Source organism: Carassius auratus, unplaced genomic scaffold (assembly GCF_003368295.1).
Source record: "Carassius auratus strain Wakin unplaced genomic scaffold, ASM336829v1 scaf_tig00215565, whole genome shotgun sequence".
Lineage (NCBI taxonomy): Eukaryota > Metazoa > Chordata > Actinopteri > Cypriniformes > Cyprinidae > Carassius > Carassius auratus.
Window position 1 is genome coordinate 251,276 of NW_020528142.1, and position 12,603 is coordinate 263,878.

The window sequence follows — 12,603 nt, forward strand, 5'->3', positions numbered from 1 at the left end:
TACCTTTAACTGTTTAGACTCGACCCACAAAAAAGAAGCAGCTGTTACCAGCAAAGTTTAGGTTAAAGTTTTTCGCCGGCTAGTAATAAAATACATTTAAACAGATTTACTAACTTTGTATACATTGGAAGTGTTCTAGGGAATGATGGCAGAGAAATCTATGAGTAACTGACGAGGATCAAGAGTAATGAACAGTAAGTAGAGCATTCTTCCTTTGTAGTTTTGCGCTATTGTAGGCGCTGATAACGGGATGTTGGACTCTTTAAATCTTAAGACAAACTCGTAAAATTAGCAGTAGACATTTTGCGTTAAAACAGCTGTTAGTTTCAAACACTGAAAGGGTTTTAAACTCACTTTATTGTAGTATCATTCTTAAATTTATGTGTCGTATGTAACGAGTTACTTTATAGTGCGCAAAGATGTAGATTGATTGTGGTGCATGAAAACAATCTGAACAAGCGGAAGCGCGCGGCAGTCACATGCTTCCTAGAGGCAATTACTCCGTCAAACTCAGCTATTTATTTTACATCTAAACCTGAATCTACCATTCACTTTGAAATGGTCTGTTCGCTAGCTACATACTTTGATCTAAAGAAAGGGAATTTTGTTTGCTCTCCTTTCCTAATAGTTTTGTGGTAGAATCTGGAAAGGAATTCAGATGTAAAAATTATAAATAAAATTGATTATTGTACATTTTAAAAAAGTGTTAAATATGGCAGTCAATTAATATCACACTGCATTATGAGAAATATAGAGTGTATATAGAGTGTAGAAGATCATTAACTAAATTAAGATGTTTATCAACTCCACAGTGCTTGCCAGTTAACACCAAAGCAGTATCTGAGGGCCTGTAGCTATGGGCACACAGTTCACAATCGATGACGCATTCGTCCTGGAGGGGGAGGAGGATAGTGTGGTGCCTGGAGAGGATGTGGGGGACTGGAAGGGGAGAGAGAAGGATGGCGGGGGAGAAATGACGTTTGGACCTCTTTCTTTTGCAAAAACACAAACGTCTGGACCCACCGGCACTCCTGAACATAGTAATCTGAAATATCAGGTCAGGTGTTTAAATGTACGCTGCTTTTCTTTTTGAGAGTGTTTTACATGCAAACGTGACTGAACTTTATTTTGTGTTTACCCACAGAACCTGGAAAATGAAGATGCCTTACATGGCACTGTGAACTCTTCTTTCAATAACTTCTTCAAAATCAGGTTTGGCAGTTCACACTTTTAGTTGGAACATTCTCATAAAACAAGGAAATTAACCGGATGTAATAATATGAGCAGCGTAGTATAGTACAAAATGAAGGATGGGTTGCACCTTCATTAGATTTAGCTAAGCAGAGTTTAACGTTAATGTAGAAACTGCTCATTTAGGTTTTAATTCAAGGTATGTTGCACCACTTAAAGTTGGCATTACAAATCAGGAATTAAAATCACTGTAGATTTAAAACCTTCACATGTAATAAACATCAATTGTATAAATTATCATTATTATTGTATTATAATGATACAATAAACATTGTATTGTTATTATATTATAATTATATTACGATAGATAGAATGTTGACAGATTGAAGAAGCAAAAACAAATTTTACGAATCTCACAAACCATGAACAATATTTATTTTATAAATTAAGAAAGCAGGAAAAAAAGGAAAAATTATTTATTGTTGAACTGGTACTCTGTCAAACAACAAGTGGATACATTTTTGATCTGCCCAATTTTTTATGTCAAGAGACAAGTACAATTTCACAGAATATTTGTATTATTGTTGTTGTGTTGTTTGAATTTACTGCATGCATAATCTGTATGTGCCATGAAATAGGATGTGATGCTGATATGAAAATATATTTAAAACTACTACTGCTACTGAAAACATAAGGTGAACTACTCTACTTAAAAAAAATAAAATAAAAAAATATATATATATATATATATATATATATATATATATATATATATATACACACACACACACACACACACACACACTATGTATGTATAGTATATATATATATGTATGTGTGTTTTGTTTTTTAAGTAGAGTAGTTCACCTTAAGTTTTAAATGTATAGTCATATCAGCATCACATCCTATTTCATGGCACATACAGATTATGCATATATATTTTTATCATTGTGAAATAATTGTTTTTCTCTAATACAGATTGGTCACAATTAATCATACCCTTTTATCCAATACTTTTTGCAACCTCCTTTTGGGTTTTCTCCTATAATACTTGAAGAGTTTAGAGAACATTCCTTCGTACAGAATCTCTGCAGACCCTTCAGATTCACAGCTGTATGTTGGTGCTTCTCCTCTTCAGTTTACCACACTAATTTTCTATAGGGTTCAGCTCAGGGAACTGGAATGGCCAGGGCAGAAGCTTGATTTTTTTTTTTTTTTTTTGTAGATCATTTTATCCCTGTATGCACCAAACCCATCTTGAGTGTTATTTTTTATCTGACCACTGAACCCAGTGCCATTTAAAGTTCCAGTCGTGTCTTGCAAATAAATATGCTGTAGTTTGTTTTTGGATGAGAGTGTTTTCTTGAATAGTTTTTTCTTGAAACCCTCCCAAACAAAAAAGTTTTTTTTTTTTTTTTTTGAGGCTTCCTGAGCCGAACCTCAACTATTTCCTGCAGTTTGCCAGCTGTGATCCTTGGAGTCTTTGGCGACTCAAACTTTCCTCCTCACCTTAAATTATGAGGAAATAGACACACATCCCTTTACTTTATTAGAAAAAAAAACATTTTCATAATGTGATTTTCCAAGACTTTTTTTTATTACTTTATATATACCTATATATATATATATATATATATATATATATATATGTAGTTGCTGTGGTAAAATCTAGTTGCCCAGTTGTTAGAAATGGCAGAGTTTAAATTGATTGATTAAATAACAACTATTTTTATACACCTAGGATATTTATAAATTGCTAGTATATAGCCAACTAAAAGACATTAAAAATGTGCTTTGCTTTTGTTGAAGTACAAGTACAAAGTCTGATTGTCTGTCTGTGTTCCAGTGATCCTGCTACTCTGTCCTACTGCAGCTCTCAGTGGTCATTCAGCACACTCAGCTCAGTCACACAGCTGTCTGCTCACTGCTGCGGGTAACACACACCTCGATTTACATATTTCTAGATGAGATTTTAACCTGATGTTAACTAAAATCACTCTGGTTGGGTAAATTAAAATGGTTCTTTTCCTTTCCTCATTCGTCCCAGGTGGACGTCTCACCCACTGGTGAAGAAGAACAGACGAGTCGTTCTTGCCTCATTCCTCCTCTTAATCACTGGAGTTGGTGAGACTTTTGTGATATTTCTGATCATAATAAGTACTACAGATCTAAGGGAGAAGGTGTCTGGGAACTGGTTTTTCTGTTTGAGTTGTAAAGCGCTGTCTTTGTTTATCTTGCGGTCAACTCTCAAAATACAAATGTGACTATCAGCTCTTCAGTTAATGTATTATCTCTCCCCTTCCTATCTTCCCCTCCTTCCTCCTGCCTATCAGCTTTGATCTTTACAGGCATTGTCATACAGTTAAACCCTCTCGCAGGTAAGACCGGTCATGTTGGCAATGGTTGTAAATAGCTGTGAGACATGAGCAGGATTGCTTTAGCACACAAACTCGTTCAGCTAATTATAAGTGAAGCATATCACTTAAATGAGTGCTCTGAATGTCTTAAAACAAAGATAACCTTCTGAAATAATATAAATCAGCAGGTGGTTTTATGTAACCCATGTATTTTTGCCTTTTTTAGGCGTTTCAAGTGCAATTTTCTTTGTTCCTGGATTTCTTCTCTTCATTCCTGGTGGTAAGATCTAATGTGTAATTAAAATAAGCTTTTTCTAGAGTCAGCTTTCCCAGTTTGAATATCAGTAGTGGATTTTGGAGCTTAGATAATATAGTTTTATGAATTGTGAAGTTGTCAATGTAATCCATGCAATGGAAGAACATGGCTTTAACAGACAGCATGGCTTAAAGAAAAATGCTAGAGCCAAACAGCAAAATAACTCTTGCTTTGCCCCTTTTTTGTTTCAGTCTATCACGTGATCTATATAAGCTGTGCAGTTCGGGGACGAAGAGGATTCAAGTTCTTTTATTTGCCGTACTTTGAGAAGTAAACCGTTTTTCTTCGCATCATCCAGACAGGTGGTCTGGATAGCCCACCATTTCAAACCCCTCTAAAATGAAGTAAGGGGATGACCTACTTTTACAAGCTCACTTACTAGTGGTTTTCTAAACCATTTCTTCTTCGTTTTGGTAAAAGCCAGTCTGTACACAGGTCTAAGTATAACCTCTACAGATAAAAAAAGAATGTGATTTAGGAGTGTCAAGTGCAAAAATATACAATCATCCTTCAAAAGAATGCACTGACTGTAATACATTTTTTTTAGTTACTAAAACATACTCACTCCAAGGGCATTCAAGATGGAGATGGCTTTTTTTATTATTCGGAAGAGATCTGGAGAAATCACATCACTTGATCACCAATGGATCCTGTTTTATGAATAGTCCAGTCTATTGATGAATGTCTTGTAAAGAGAAAATCTGCTTGTTACACAAATCCATCATTGAGGTTTTTTAACTTCAAACCGCCGCTTTTGGCAATAATTCATAATAATGCTTCTTTGGTGTAAACGTCCATCCCCTGTTGTCCTCTCACATCAAAATCCACTGTGACATGCGTTTAGAATTGCACATTTCTCTCCCATTCAGTTTTCAACTATTGTATCCAGTTAAAATATGTGTCATCTATCCATAATATTGCTTTCTTCAGTGAAGATGTCTCATCTGAATCAGGAGAGAAATATGTGCAGGTCAAGCACTGTTTAAAAAACGAAGGGTAACAGGGGATGGACTTTTTACTGAGAAAGCGCTATTGAAGATACAAAATTATCTACAGCTTGGATTGCTTGAGGGGGGGGAAACTTTTTTGTTTTGTTTTCATTTTTGGGTGAACTATTCTTTTAAAACATCCACTTATACAGAATTTGAAGTTACATCTGATGTTTTAGATTAGCTGTTATTATAAGTTCTTAATTCAGTGAAACATACTTGGCATTGAGCAGGGTGTATTATAATAAACTTGTTATAGGTGCACAAAGTTTTGTCAGGGAGCTTAGCAGAATTAATGACATGAAATTGCACACCTCTAGCCTTGTATAATTACAAACGAAATCATAGACAAATGACATGAAGAATGAAAATCTCAATAGGAGATAACCAAGAATGCAATTCATCGTTTAGGAGATTGCATGCACACATACAGTCTTGATTTGTAAAGCATTTTGTCTTATCCATCTATTGTAAATTTAATTAAAGTTAAGATGCAGCAACAAGTGATTTGCTTCTCTACTGCACATTCATCTTTTTAAACTACTACCACTACTAACACTTTGAACCACTGTTTTAATGTACATCATACAAAAACAAATGAGTATTGAAAAGATTTTGTATTGTGTAATTCTTTTAATCAATATGACACTACAATAAACCTGTTTTTATATTTGCTTTTACATCTCTGTGCTGCAGTTGTTCACTATGAAAATTAGTGACTCTTGTAGAAAACGTTAATACAAAACTAAAGCAAAAATCTACTTGCATAGAAACAAAAGGCTTTCAGAACACAAGTTAGAATGTTTTGACAAGTTAATACACAACTCGAATTAGTGAGTCCCTATTCAAGTATTTATAGCCTTGCGGACATGGGAGAGCTAAACCGCAAGGAAAACAATGTTTCCAGGTTTGACAGTTCAATAATTATGTTGTTCTGCAATCAAATCAATGCATTCAGACATGACAATTTCATTTGAAAATGTACAAAACCTTAAGCATTTCGTTAAGAAAATGCTCATCATTGTGCTACAGTACCCTGTAGAAAAATATACATGCAAATTCCCCTTAAGAATTCCCAAGAAACGCTTCCATTTAATTCATTTAAATTACATCTGCTGTCAACAAGTATGAAATGTCACTCCAATTCAAAATGAATACAAGCATATTCTCCCAGTGCTGCATTATTACTAGCTTACACTGACAACTTCTGTGATTAAGTGTCACATTTGTGAGGTAGTTATACAAGTTACATATTTAACACTGTTATGAGAATGAGGTAGTGTGTGCAAAATATTTTCGAAATATTATTGTATAACGGATTTGGTATTAAAAGCTGAACACGAATACAAGAAAATATTTGAGGGAAATCTTGTACCTGAGAGTACTTGATTAATGTTGAATAATGGGTTGTAGGTATATCAGCTAGACAGCAGCAGGTTGTACATTTCAAGTGTCTTCACTGTAGTGTTTTGTGTTTTGCAACAGAGAGGTCCACAGCTTTAGCGATCACACTTGCCTGAGAAGTCGGGCTTCTGGTGAGATCTGGTGAGGGGGAAGTGTTCGAGGGTTCTTTGCCTGTGACTTTTTGGAAATTAGACAGGCAGGGGAACCATGGAGGAGTGTTGTATGCAAATAGGGGCGAGTCCTCTCTGGAGCTGGTCACTTTGAAATTGATTTTTGTTGACATGAAAAATGTGTTTGGGGAGGATTGAGCTGATGATTGGATCCTTAACACAGAATTACATGCTGATCTTTGTGATGCTTTTAAAGACAAGTCCTGGGGAAGCTGCAGGGGGAAGTTAACACTCTTAGCACAAAAGAATTGACCAAATTGGCTGTGGCTTGAAAACAACATTTTGTAATTTTTGTAAATCTAAGTACACTACCGGTCAAAAAGTTTGGATTCAGTAAGATTTTTTTTATTTTATACTCACCAGCACTGCATTTATTTTAATAATAATAATAAAAAACATTAAAAACACAGAAATAATTCCAATATGCTGATTTGGGTTTTATGAAACATTTGGCATTGTCAATATTGACCACAATTGTGCAGATTCATATTTTTGTGGAAATCATGATGCATGTTATTTAGGATTCTCTTTGAATAAAATGTGTCTTTACCAGAGGTGGGGACAAGTCACTCATGGTCAAGTCCAAGCAAGTCATCAAGTCTCGAGACAAGACTCAAGTCACAGTTCAGATAAATCAAGCAAGTCAAGTTAAGCGTTCACCCTAAGCAAGTCAAGTCGAGTCCTGAGTCCTGTTTCAAGTCAAGTCAGTACAAAAATAAATAGAGGTAAATTTTGTTTCAATACGTATTTATTTTTGCAGAGAAAATATGAACTTGTATACAATTATTATGTATCGTATTCATTATACATTTGCTATATATGAATCATACGCATATCTGTGCTACATTAATATCTGATATATAATAAAATGTAATTGTGTTGTTTACACAATCCAGTCATCTAATTCAATTTAATTGAAACAGTCTAAAATGTGTTACATTTACAGAAAATAAGGTTTGCCAAGACAATGGCACTAAGCTGTGAACGATAGTGTCCGGTTCGCGAACGAATCGTTCGATTGAACCAGTTCACCAAATCGAACTGAATCGTTTGAAACGGTTCGCGTCTCCAATAAGCATTAATCCACAAATGACTTAAAGCTGTTAAGTTTTTTTAATGTGGCTGACACTCCCTCTGAGTTCAAACAAACCACTATCCCGGAGTAATTCATTTACTAAAACAGTACACTGACTGAACTGCTGTGAAGAGAGAACTAAAGATGAACACTGAACTGAGCCAGATAACAAACGAACGATTGACTCGTTCTCAAGTCAAGATCCGGTTGCATCGGTTTTCGGATCACGTAATGATGATCCGATAATCATCAGTAATGATAATGGTCACATTTCTAATAAGTAATAAAACATATGCAACCAAGGCCAAATTATAACAAACATAAAAGATTAATTCATTAACGTACATCAGTAATCGTTATAGATCTTAATGACACTAACTATAAAGAGATTACTTTAATATTACCTTTCTTTGTGGTTCTTGAAATGTCGAAAGAAATTTGATGCTGTCGTGTTGGATATTCTTCCTTTGCATATTTTGCATCTGGCAAATCATTTTTTATCGGAACGGTCCACTTCAAAGTCCTATTTGTGGTGCTTGACTAATGTCTACCATGTTTGACGCAGTTTGAATTTTGCAGCGTTAAAGGCGTTATATATTATTGTTAATTTTCTTGCTGATTGTTTATTGTACATTCAAGTCATTGTCGAGTCTTACACTTCAAGTCAAGTCTAAAGTAACTTGTTGTCAAGTAATTTTCATACTTCAATCAAGCAAGTTGCAAGTCCTGAAAATTGTGACTCAAGTCAAGTCATGACTCGAGTCCCCCACCTCTGGTCTTTACTGTCACTTGTGATCAATGGAATGGAGCATTCATGTTTGGTCACACTTTAGTTTGGAGACCCATTCTCACTATTAACTATGACTTTTGCTCTATAAACTCTGCTTCTTAATAGCAGTTGCTAAATTTAGGTATGAGGTAGGCTTAAGGGATCTAAAATATGGTTATGCTGAATAAGGCATATAAGGGGTCATGAACTGCCTTTTTTTATTTTGTACTGTTTTCAAAGGTCCACTTCTAATGTTAAGATTTAAACATCAAATAAACAATTTATAGTGTAGAAGTAATAGTCTGTTTTCTGTCCTGTTTTTATCAGAACGCTCTGTTTGAATAGGCGTGGCGGACTGTAGACTTGGAAGTAAACACCCACTGCTATGATTGGCTAACACTTGTGTATGTTTGACAGCGACATTTCTCATAGATGGACGCTGCTGTAATTTAAGTCAAAAATGCATAAATACTCTGTACATATCAAACATTCTGCTTAACAGAGAAACGCTAGTGTCCATGTAATAAAAAGTTACTGACACTTGTGTTGTGATATTACTGTCAGTTACAATATAGCTGGGACAGCACCATCCTTTAGTTTCAATCTTTCTGAAAATCCTGCTGAGTATGTAAATTAATCTGTGGTAAAAATGAACTGAACATAGGACTGAGTTTTAGACTAATGAGAAAGTTTTAATTTCTGAAACTTACTGGATGTTTTTAATAGTAAATGACCTCTTATATGCCAAAAGATCAAGGGAATTTTGGTGTCTCAGTTCATGACCCCTTTAATATATGCTTTTTAAATACTAATAAACAGCCTATGTGATGTAATATGCATGCTAATAAGTAAGTAGCTAATAGTAACAATTAGTCCTTAAAATGGTCCTTTAAAAATAACAACAACAACATTCATACTGAACCCAAGATTTTGAATGGCAGTGTATTTGCTGCAATGGGCTGCTACCTAAAACAATTCTTTAAGATCTAAGCTTAAGTCGTATTTTTTTTAAATGAAAGGGAAGGTTATATTTTAAAAAGGAAGGATATTCTTCCTTGGAATTTTTTCCCTATTTGCATCCATACCTGTACTAAGTCTTCATCACTGTATGTGCTCTCTGTGTCACTCTCTGTTGAGAAGGAAACAGAATAAAATTCATAATGATATCCAGCTGTGTAATAGTAACAGTAATATGCAATTTATCATTCATGAGGTGAAAACAGCACAAAGTCAGCAGAGCTCAAAGCAAAAAAAGGACCCTACCACTGTTGGATGAAACATGGGAGTCCTGGAGAGGGAGACACTCTTCAGTGGAGCTAAACACAGGTTCTGCATTCTCTGTTGCCACTTCGACAACTGCACACACATCAGGGATTTCAGCTACAGCCATCTCCCTCACACATGACATGGGCACAGGGAAGCGCTCATGCTCTGCGTTGAGGAATAAACATGTATGATTTAGAAATTGTATCATTAACATTTCTACTAAAATACATTTTACTTATTTGGGTTAACATTTTGGTAACATATTACAAAAAAAGTATTTGGATACTTACTACGGAAGTCAATTGGTAACAGATACTGTTTGGTTACAAAGATTCGTCAAAATAACTTCTTTTTAAATAAACACATAGGTTTGTAAAAATCTGAGGATGAGTAAATGACAGAATTTTCAGTTTTGGGTTAACCGTCCCTTCAAGCCACCCTTAAAATATGAAAGAAAAAAACTAATTTCATGAAAGGTGAAATTATTTGGCATCGACTTTAAAGACAATTATCTGTATTAGCAAAGAAGTTCAGTAAAAAGTTTGCTTTTACAAAAAAAAAATCAGATTGAGACAGGCTGGTTAAAATAATAAAATAAAAGTTGGTTCTGAGTTTTAGCATCATTTGTTTTATGAATACCAAAGAACTACATGCATTATAAGTGTGGTTTGAATGTCAAAATATGTTTTGGGACCAATATAGATAAGTACATTTTCTGACGCTGCTTCTATAAATGCCTTGTTATTTATTTGGACAGTAAAACAATGCATGATTTGGTTAATTACCAGTAAATAGCACAGTGCTGTCTGGTGTAGTTTCTTCCATTAAGTTCTCTTCACTTTGTTCTTTTTTGATTTTATATTTTCTGGGAATGCCAGCTTTCCGTTTCTGAAAAACCCTCTAAGGAATCAAACATGGGTGTGAGCTTATTTGCAATACTCAGAAATGTGCACTATTGTTTAAGTGTAGATTAATGCGTTCCTACTTTTGCTCTTTGCTCCAGGTCCATCTTTTTCTTCCCTGAAAAAAGACAATATGCATTTAGAAAATCTTAAATGCCATCATAAGAATTTCTACACCATGATAAAATGATGTACATCGACATTAATAAGTATAATAGCAAAAATGCTATGGACTGACATGGATTTCTTCTCAATAATATTGTGTTTAATTAATGACTGCAATCACCTTTCTTAACAGCTTTTTCATATGAGGAAAGCATTCTGTACATTCTGAAGGCATTGCTTCCTCTCTTCATGCTTTTATCTTTCACTTCTTCAATATCTGGAAGAGAATTCATAGCACAGCGGAAATTTGCCTTCCACGTCTTAGGGTCTGGTTTGTCAATACCTGGACGATACTTTCCTGTATGAAACATAATTAAGTAACAACTGAATCAAAATAATATTCAACAAAATGGAGTTACAAACCAATAGAACGAACAGAATACATTCAAAGCTGTGTACAAAAGCAGAATCAACTTGACTGCATGGTACATTTTCACTTTGTTAGCCTTATTCTTTATACAAGAGACAATGAGCAACAGCCCTTTCAACAGATACCTGTGTGAATGGCCCAGTTCATAAATAAAGGTGCATCCTTTTCTAAATCCCATCCATGTCTGGCTGCATGCATCCATGGTATCTGAAATATCCTTTTCTCCTGTAAATAGAAACATTTGAATGGTGTACTATTGCTCAATCCATGTGCAATGAGTTGAGTAACATTTCAAGCATACTTTAAAATTACATTAAGATCATTTTCACAATGTATTAGTAAAGACAAACTCTCATGTTAAAAATTATCATACACAGATATAGAGTTCTGTACTATAAAACTCTGCCCAAGACATGTAAATTAAAAAATTTTTCCCATGGCTTATTCATTCATTCATTCATTAATATACATTTATTACATGGCTCTCTGGAATACTTGATTCTGATTGGTCAATGGGTTATTCCCTGATAACAACTGTCATCATTAGCAACATTGAATAATGCTTTGCTCATCCGGGTATTTGAAGCCTTGGGTTTAAAAAGCCAATGAAATATTTAATTTCAAATAATTATTTTGGGGCTAATTATTCACCTGTGTGGCAAGCAGTCAGGTAATCGCCAGTTGTTATTTCAGAATAAACTATTGAGTGTGATGCAAGATTTATACATCTATATATATCCAGCATGAAAATACTCTTCTTAAAATGAATGATAATTTGAAGTCAGATTTCTACCCTCACCTCATTGACCCAGGCTAGACCTTGAATTTGCCCACTCTCGATCTGTTGCTCCAACCAGGGGCGCATTCTCATTCTGTCCACTGGCATCTTGACGAAAACTCATTATGTGGTAAAAAAAATAAAATAAATTAAGATATACAGAAAATAATAATAATAATAATAATTTTTAATTGTTTTGTTCATATATCTATAACTTTTGGGTCAGTGAAGTGCTCAGGAGGAAGCCAAGATGATTCACTGCAACTGGGACACAACGTGCTCTCTCTTTATATGGATTATTTTCCACATAAATTCCATATAAACCAATAATTATTATTCAGAATAAAAATAATTTTTCAGAATATTATATCAGTGCATGTCATAATAAAGATTAACGATAAAATATGATGAATAAACCGTACATGTAATTACATAATGCGACATATTTGGACATTTATTAGTGTAAATATGTTTCAACCCACCTTCAAAAGATAGTGTAAAATCTATCTATTTGTAAACAGATTTATAAATCCATCCTTCTGCTTCGAAAGCCGTTTAGGTGTTTACCTGTAGAGGAGGCAGCCGATAATCCTCTAAAGATCCCTAGATGAGATGTGTTGTTCAATCCCGTCCTGGAGCTACGCAGAAAATGTCACCATATTTTGTTTTAGATCTACTTTCTTCATCCTCTTAAGAAAAAGGCGGTGATTTTTTTCAATTTGGACATCTGAACTGTTCCAGAAAGCCCTGCCTTTCGTGTTTTATAGAATGACGCAAAAACGTCACTGAGAAGCAGACCGCGGAAGTGAAACAACTGAGCGCTTCATTGGTCGGCGGGGCATTTCTTTCAC

The 12,603-nt window shown here is 34.6% G+C and overlaps 2 protein-coding genes across 3 annotated transcripts in view; one reads left to right on the forward strand and one right to left on the reverse strand.

Moving 5' to 3' along the window:
* Positions 1 to 5,533, forward strand: LOC113095022 (transmembrane protein 134-like). The gene is made up of 8 exons (XM_026260633.1): positions 1 to 194; positions 813 to 1,057; positions 1,145 to 1,212; positions 3,038 to 3,124; positions 3,239 to 3,315; positions 3,525 to 3,569; positions 3,775 to 3,828; positions 4,056 to 5,533. The coding sequence occupies exons 2-8, from the start codon at positions 857 to 859 to the stop codon at positions 4,136 to 4,138; spliced, it is 615 nt and encodes a 204-aa protein (XP_026116418.1). The 5' UTR covers positions 1 to 194; positions 813 to 856; the 3' UTR covers positions 4,139 to 5,533.
* The window catches only part of LOC113095021 (interferon regulatory factor 2-like), a 7,930-nt gene continuing 793 nt past the window's right edge, over positions 5,467 to 12,603 (reverse strand). The window contains exons 1-9 of one of the 2 annotated variants that reach the window (XM_026260632.1): positions 12,320 to 12,521; positions 11,774 to 11,867; positions 11,100 to 11,199; positions 10,726 to 10,902; positions 10,523 to 10,557; positions 10,323 to 10,437; positions 9,535 to 9,702; positions 9,357 to 9,400; positions 5,467 to 6,639 (exon numbers count right to left, since the gene is read on the reverse strand). In XM_026260632.1, the coding sequence (XP_026116417.1) occupies positions 6,310 to 6,639; positions 9,357 to 9,400; positions 9,535 to 9,702; positions 10,323 to 10,437; positions 10,523 to 10,557; positions 10,726 to 10,902; positions 11,100 to 11,199; positions 11,774 to 11,860 (1,056 nt within the window). In that variant the 5' untranslated portion in view covers positions 11,861 to 11,867; positions 12,320 to 12,521 and the 3' untranslated portion in view covers positions 5,467 to 6,309. Of the gene's footprint in view, positions 6,640 to 9,356; positions 9,401 to 9,534; positions 9,703 to 10,322; positions 10,438 to 10,522; positions 10,558 to 10,725; positions 10,903 to 11,099; positions 11,200 to 11,773; positions 11,868 to 12,319; positions 12,522 to 12,603 lie in introns of those variants that run through there. The other variant, XM_026260631.1, reaches the window with a different exon arrangement.

What these genes read in the sequence shown, in the direction of transcription:
- LOC113095022 (XM_026260633.1), top strand. Translation starts at nt 857, where the DNA reads ATGGGCACACAGTTCACAATCGATGACGCATTCGTCCTGGAGGGGGAG. An exon ending in ATAGTAATCTGAAATATCAG is followed by an intron (nt 1,058 to 1,144) that starts GTCAGGTGTTTA and finishes GTTTACCCACAG; the next exon opens with AACCTGGAAAATGAAGATGC. An exon ending in TCTTCTCTTCATTCCTGGTG is followed by an intron (nt 3,829 to 4,055) that starts GTAAGATCTAAT and finishes TTTTTGTTTCAG; the next exon opens with TCTATCACGTGATCTATATA.